The sequence below is a fragment of the Ailuropoda melanoleuca genome, unplaced genomic scaffold (genome assembly GCF_002007445.2).
Source record: "Ailuropoda melanoleuca isolate Jingjing unplaced genomic scaffold, ASM200744v2 unplaced-scaffold3139, whole genome shotgun sequence".
NCBI classification, from domain to species: domain Eukaryota; kingdom Metazoa; phylum Chordata; class Mammalia; order Carnivora; family Ursidae; genus Ailuropoda; species Ailuropoda melanoleuca.
Genome location: NW_023202048.1, coordinates 1 through 7,070, shown reverse-complemented (window position 1 = coordinate 7,070; position 7,070 = coordinate 1). Strand labels below are relative to the sequence as shown.

At 49.8% G+C, this 7,070-nt stretch overlaps 1 protein-coding gene across 1 annotated transcript; it reads left to right on the top strand.

Moving 5' to 3' along the window:
- Window positions 1–2,045: 2,045 nt before the first annotated feature.
- On the top strand, window positions 2,046–7,058 carry LOC117798419 (epidermal growth factor receptor-like; the record flags this gene model as incomplete). The annotated part of the gene is made up of 3 exons (XM_034650849.1): window positions 2,046–2,378; window positions 3,292–3,367; window positions 6,912–7,058. Coding segments are annotated over exons 1-3 (376 nt in total), but the record flags the coding sequence as incomplete, so codon positions are not given.
- Window positions 7,059–7,070: the final 12 nt, after the last annotated feature.

Below are 7,070 nucleotides of genomic sequence, written 5' to 3'. Positions count from 1 at the left end.
TGGGGCATTTAAAGAGGCAGGATGAAAAGTTGGACATGGTAGCTAAACGAAGCTGGAAATTCCCTCTGCAGTCCCCCTGGTGGGTCTCGGGAGCTCAGAAAACACACATTGGAAATAAAGCGAGAGAGGGATGGGGCAAGATGGACCGGTTCTTGTGTGCGAGGCACTGATGTGTGGTGTTACGATACGACTGAGACAAAGAGAAAACGGGTAAGAGGGCAAGAGAGAGAGGGAAAGAGAGAGAACAAGTGAGTTAATACAGCCTGGAACGCAGATGTTGGGCCTAACCGGGTTAGAGGCCAAGCACAGTTAACGCTTCTTCAATGGGTAAGAGTCACACCATGTTGACTAAATAGAGTCTGACTCCTTTATAAGACAGGAGGACTGAGCAGGGTCCCAGGAACCACAGGAGAAATGGAGGCTGGTGAATGGAGCACCCTGTGACGGGGTGGTGGGGAGAGGTGACAGGGAGTAGTCCGTCAATCCAGTGTTGGGAGGAGTTTCCTAGGCTTATGTTCCTTCCCTCTCGCTCCCCACATGCCATTCCTAAATAATAATCCCTGATTTGGAAGTGCCCTGCCGGAGAGAACCTGCTAGTTTCCTCTTGAGTAGACAGGAGCCCCGTGAACCTTATTTTGCTGCATCTGAGGAATCTTAGGACAGGAGCACTTAAATCCAACAGTATATTAAACATTCAGGAACTTTCTAGATAACACAAGGGAGAAGGGAAACATGGGAATTAATCATCTTTTTCCAAAGAAAGAAAAAGAACGCCCTCAAAAATAGCCCTCAGAGGCTAATTCCTGGTGGCACCTTCCTAAGATCCTGGCTTCCATGGTGGTTGGTTCTGTGCTAAAAAGAACAATTTTTCTTTTCACTTCACTAAGAATTTTCACCTAATGTCTATGCAAAAGGAAGCACAGAATTTGCCAGAAAACTGGGGAATCCATCCTTAGTGGCAGGTTCTCCCTGCAGTTGCCCGCGCAGGGAGATCCCACCGTGGCCACGAGAAAGCTGGAGACCAAAGCCCGTGCATGAGGCCCGTTTGCATTTTGTGCTCTTCAGCAAGCCTTTCTGTACCTGTCTGTGCTGGAGCGCTCCTGAGCATCAGCTGTAAAGGAGGGTGGAAACGGGGGCACTCCGCCAGCTGCACAGGGAGAGGCACATTGGTAAGTGGGAGAGAATGTGGCACAAACAACATGAGATGTCTGCAGAACTTCACGGTGACTCCTGCTCGCCTCTCTGGCCCTGTGCAGACGATGAGCTGCCGAGCTCATGTCAACAGGTCAGAGCTGGGGAAGGTCCCAGGAGCTTGGCTGAGCTGGGCAGGCATGGAGCAAGGAGTAGAGGCTGGAAGTGCCCCCTTCCCCCCACCCCCGCCAGCAGGAAGTGCTCATGACCATCGCCAAGAAAGCTGTGGGCAAGGACTAGATTGAGGGGGACTATTTCCGGGAGTTCACGTGTCAGGCACTGTGCTAGGTCCTGCTCAAGTAGTCTGTCTTTCTTTCTCTTAGCCGTGATTCTGATCGCAGCAGAGTTAGGGAGGCCACCCAAGGGGGGGGGGGTGGCAAATGCCACATGTAAAAGCAAATTCAATGTCCGTGTGATTTCACTTAAAAAAATGAGATAAAATGGAAAAACAGTCTTGTCCATCGGTAGCGACTCACAGCAGGTATTCCGGGAAAGCATGAGGGGAGTGTAGCTTCACGACACTGAGAAGCGTGGCTCTGCCCCAGCCTGGTGAGCACCTCATCTTCCCTGCCTTACCAGTCAGCTACGCGCAGGGAAGGTGAGCCCGGCAGGTGGCACGGTTGCCAGGCTGCAGACCAGCTGCCCGCCAGGTCTCAGCCCAACAGTGGAGCTCTTGGCTGTCATTGCCCTTGAATACTGAGTTCATCTGGGTTTAAAACTGGAGTCACTAGATGGAGAAAAGTTAGCAAATCAGCCGCTCATTTAGATCTTCATTAGTCTTTTCATCTATTCAGCTGATGCAAGGTGCAAGTCACTGTGTCCATGAGGGGAACCACACAGGGGTGCAAGCGCAGTCCCTGCTGTGGAAAGCTCCGGGTCTGGTGTGACCATGACCTCAGAGCCCTGTGCACAGGCAGGCGCCAGCTTTCCACGGAGGAGCACTTTGCCGTCTCTGCTTGCACCCAGCTCTGCACTCTCCAGGGCAGTGTGCTGAGCAATGCCTTCCCTCCCTGCATCGCCCCACGTTTCAGGGCATGAACTACCTGGAAGACCGGCGCTTGGTGCACCGTGACCTGGCAGCCAGAAATGTCCTGGTGAAGACCCCACAGCATGTCAAGATCACAGATTTTGGGCTGGCCAAACTGCTTGGTGCCGAGGAGAAAGAATACCACGCAGAAGGAGGCAAAGTAAGAAGCTGGCTTGTAGATCAACGAGCATTTTCTCACCAGCAGACTGACCGATGTAGGGGAGTTCTCAGAATGTTCTGGGTGAGGCCACAGCCACTGTCGCTGACCCCAGGGTCTAGCCAGGGTCTTCTCCCGGCAGCACAGACCAGAGGAGATGCTTTGAGAGCAGGATTTGCTGGGAGAGTGAGAATCGATGTTTCTGTCATGTCCAGAGGCCAAACCCAATAAACACAAGCTCAGCTCCATCCTCGGGTGACCATTAGCCAAGGTTAGGTCTCAACCTCCCACCTCCTTCAGAAGAGCAGCTGGGAAATGTCACAGCTCATTTGTTGGCACACGGCTATTGGGGACATCTCGGAAAGAGGGAAAACTCCCCGTGCCATTCCTAGAGCTCCCGAGGGTCTCGGTGGCTCTTGGAGGGTTGGCGCCCTCCTCCCAGACGGGCGTGGGGACCCTCCAGGGACCCTCCCCCAGCACTGGGGGTGCACGTCCCTGTTAGGCCCTCTAGTAGCTCTCAATCCATTGTACCCCCCTCTTAAGTTTCACTCTGACCTGTGTGGCTTCAAGCAGCTGGCCTTTGCCAGCACCCATAAACACGGGTACCTAGCACCACAGTGCCCCACCAGGACCCCCGGACCCCAGCATGCATGCCCAGGTCACCAGAGCAGCCCACGGACCAAAGGTCCTCAGCCGAGCCTTCATGAAACCACACCTGGGGCCTAACAGAACAGCTGTTTTCTAGCAGATTAGAACTTGCTCCTCCTGCTGGGAGGGAGCAGGTCCTGGGGTATCTGGGCAGGGCGCCCTGGCTTTCCCACGTTTGTCACTTGTAATTTGTTTCAACGTGATTTAATTTTTTGCAACAGAGGGAAGCTAATGGTTCTCTTATTACTTCCTCTCTCAACATTCCAAGGTACCTATCAAGTGGATGGCCTTGGAATCAATTTTACACCGAATTTATACCCACCAAAGTGATGTGTGGAGCTATGGTGAGTCAAATCTCGATCCTCATGAATGCGTACTGAGCCCAAGCCGGCTTCTATTGTTTGTTGATGTACATTATATGCTCTGTCATCCAAATACTTCCTTCCAAGACTGTGACTAATAATAGCTTAGTAGTTGCTGTCTGTTCCACTAAGAAAACATGACAAAGGAAATGGAGTCTAACTAGCATACTAGACGTCAGATAGTGGTGAACTTTTCAAGAGTGGGTAAANTACCGGTGAACTTTTCAAGAGTGGGTAACGGAGGGAAAGACAGCTTGGACTTAGGAAATGCCTGGACCTCTGACATCAGACCAAACTTGACCTCGTGCCATGGATTTGAAGTGAACCAAAGGGAGATGACAAATGGGGTTTTCTGGGTAGAGACGTGAGGTTTTGTGATGGACTCAGTGACCATTGTTTCATGCAGTGAATGGTAGTGTTTGTGTATCAGAGAGAGAGAGGCTGGGCAAGAGTGCGCTGTGAGGACCTGTCTGCGGGGAGGAAATCAGCAAGGGAAATGGAGATTGCTTGCAGCTCTAGTGAGGACCTCTCATCAGGACTGATTCGCTGTCTCCCGTCCAAATCCCGCCGTGGCCCCACACAGGCCCGTGCCCTTCCTCTCAAGCACGCCTTTCCCGTTCTTGCCTCATTGCCTCTGCACAAAGGATGTCTCAAGCCCACAAGGGCCTCACCACGTAAGAAAGTGTCACTAACACACTTTGGCTGCTGTGCTAGGCACGTGCGCCCGTTCACACGCGGTCCTCCCAAGTCCAGCAGCCTGCAGAACAGCTCATCGATACATGTGTCTGGGATTATCTGTCTATTCCCATGACTAAAGCAATGGGGTTAAAGGGGGGGGCACCCCACCTCCATAGAAATGGGTGTTTGGGGAGAGCAATATTGAAGCAAATTTCCAAGAGGAATTTAGTTATTATCACAGAAACAAATCATTCATGGTATCATCCACCTAGTTTTTTCCCATCGCATTATTAAGTTCCTGATATTGTAAATGCATTTTGATTCCGCGGCTCTTTGTCTCTTCCGCTAGGACGCAGGCTTTACAAAGACAGAGAGCTTTCTGAGCAGACAAGTGAATGTTTACATGTACCTGTGAGGTGCAGTTAATGAACTAGATAAGGAAATAAAGCTATTTTGATGCCTTGTTATTTTATTCATTTTCGAGATGTGTCTGCTCCGCAGGAGGGATAGGAGGAAATGCTTCTTTTCCCACTGCTGAGCCCCATCCAGAGGCGTCTCCGTTGTCACCTCCCCCCTCAGGCTCCTGATGGGTCTTCTCTCTCCCTGTTCTGCACACATTCATCTATTCTCCAGACAACAGACAAAAATATTTTTAAACTATCGCAGACTTTTAAATCTCTGCTGAACAGGCTTCTTATTTTCCACGTACGTTCCAAACAAAACCTGAGCTCCTGTGGGTCTGGCTTCTCCCGCCTGTCCAGAATCACATGGCCGCGCTCCCCTCCGTGCCCTCTGTGCGGCTGCGGGCATGGCCCACTCACAGTCCCGCTGGTCCACACTTGCTGAAGAAGGGAACCTCCCTTACATTTCCTGACTTAACGCCCTTGACTGATGACGAGCAGCGGCAGATCACCGCAGTGGTCCTGTGTTTCCTTTCAGTGGAAATTGTATTGTCAGGGACTATAATCTGCTGTCCCTGGCAGTAACTAGAATTGTTAACCCCATACCTGAAGTTCTAGCTTAAAAAACAAATCCTGTTGGGAAACCTGGGGGGCTCAGTTCGTCAAGCATCTGCCTTTGGCTCAGGTGATGATCTCAGGGTCCTGGGATCAAGTCCTGCGTCGGGATCCCTGCTCATCCGGGAGTCTGCTTCTCCCTCTGCCTGCCCCTCCCCCGCTGCTTGTGCTCTCATATAAGTAAACAAATTTTTAATTCATTCATTCATTCATTCATTAAAATAAAATAAAAAACAAATCCTGTTGGAGCGCCTGTGTGGCTCAGTCAGTTACAGTGTTCGGCTCTTGATTTCGGCTCAGGTCAGGATCTCAGGGTGTGAGATCGAGAGCGTGCTCGCTCGCTCTCTCTCTCAAATAAATAAATAAAAATCTTTAAAAAACAAATCCTATTACTCTGCTCTCTAGTCTCCAGTCAAGACAAAATTTTTTAATAAATGAGGAACCTGTGTGTTCCACTTAGGAGTTGAAAAGAGAGAGAATTCATACCACGTTCCAGGCCCTCTCAAAAGCCACAACCAGGTATGCACCCTACTTTCTCTTTTACCATTTGTTCCAAAACCTGAAAAGCTTGCCTTCGCACAGAAATTCATTGTGCATGTTCAAACATAGTGTTTAAACGTGGTTAGAGGAGGGCGACTTGACATCATGGATCTGGAGATGAGATTTTATTTCTTCATCTTGTCTGTATCGACACTGTGGTGAGGAAGGACGGAAGAATCTGCTTTCCTGCCCTAGACCACTACTGTCCTTCATTTTCGGTCTTGCGTGCTCTGTATTCAGGTCGTTCAGCCCTGGGGTGGCCTCTGGATAATCCAAGCAGACCTGTGGGAAAATGGATCATCAGACCAACTGGAGATCAGGAAACTGCCAGGATCCTGGCTCTGATCCCTCCCTGTGCAAGTCTGGGGACCGACTCAGTCCCACTGGAGTCACCTCTAGAGTCACCCCAGGGCACCTTCCCTGTGCAGGTTTCTAGAGCAGAGAATCCCATCAAGGGAGGCACGGAGATGGAAGGATCATCAGAACTCAGGGATGCTCTGGAAAAACACCAATTCTAAAACTGCTGCTTTGATTTTGTTTTTTCTTAAGTCATGATGACTGACTGATTTTTGAAACAAAAGGTGTGGGGTTATTGCGTTTATTAAAAAAAAGTCGGGTTTTTGGTTCCCAATTTTTTTAAAGGATAAGCTACCTTCATCCAATCATATCATGGCTTTTTTATTTTTTTAGATTTTATTTATTTAATAGACAGCCAGCGAGAGAGGGAACACAAGCAGGGGGAGTGGGAGAGGAAGAAGCAGGCTCCCAGAGGAGAAGCCTGATGCCGGGCTCGATCCCAGAACGCTGGGATCACGCCCTGAGCCAAAGGCAGACGCTTAATGACTGTGCCACCCAGGTGCCCCTGGTTCCCAGTTTTTATTATAATTTTAAAATGTGTGGTGGGTAACCTTGTCTGCTGTCTCCATCTTCCATAGATACAAGTCGCGTAGGGCAGATGCCTGAGTGTGTAATTCCTGCCCCGTTGCATAATAGCCCTTAGGTCATTACAGTGGTTGAGTTGTCATTGCTGCTGTTACTAAAGTTTTACCATTTATTGGCCACTTGCTATTTGCCTGGCATTGTCTGAACAGTTCAGCTGCATTATCTTATTGGATCTGCACAACTGTCCCACAGGACAGATACTGTCATCACCCCACTTTACAGAGATACACTGAGGCTTCTGCCCAAAGCCACAGAAACATAGGTTTTTAGAGATGAGAAACGTTTAAATGGTGACTAAAGACAAGGTGTGATTATTATCAACTCATAAAGCAACTACTTCATCCTCTCAGGAGTCACTGTTTGGGAGTTGATGACCTTTGGGTCCAAGCCTTATGATGGTATCCCCGCAAGTGAGATCTCAACCATCCTGGAGAAAGGAGAGCGCCTCCCACAGCCGCCCATATGCACCATCGATGTCTACATGATCATGGTCAAGTGTGAGTGACTGC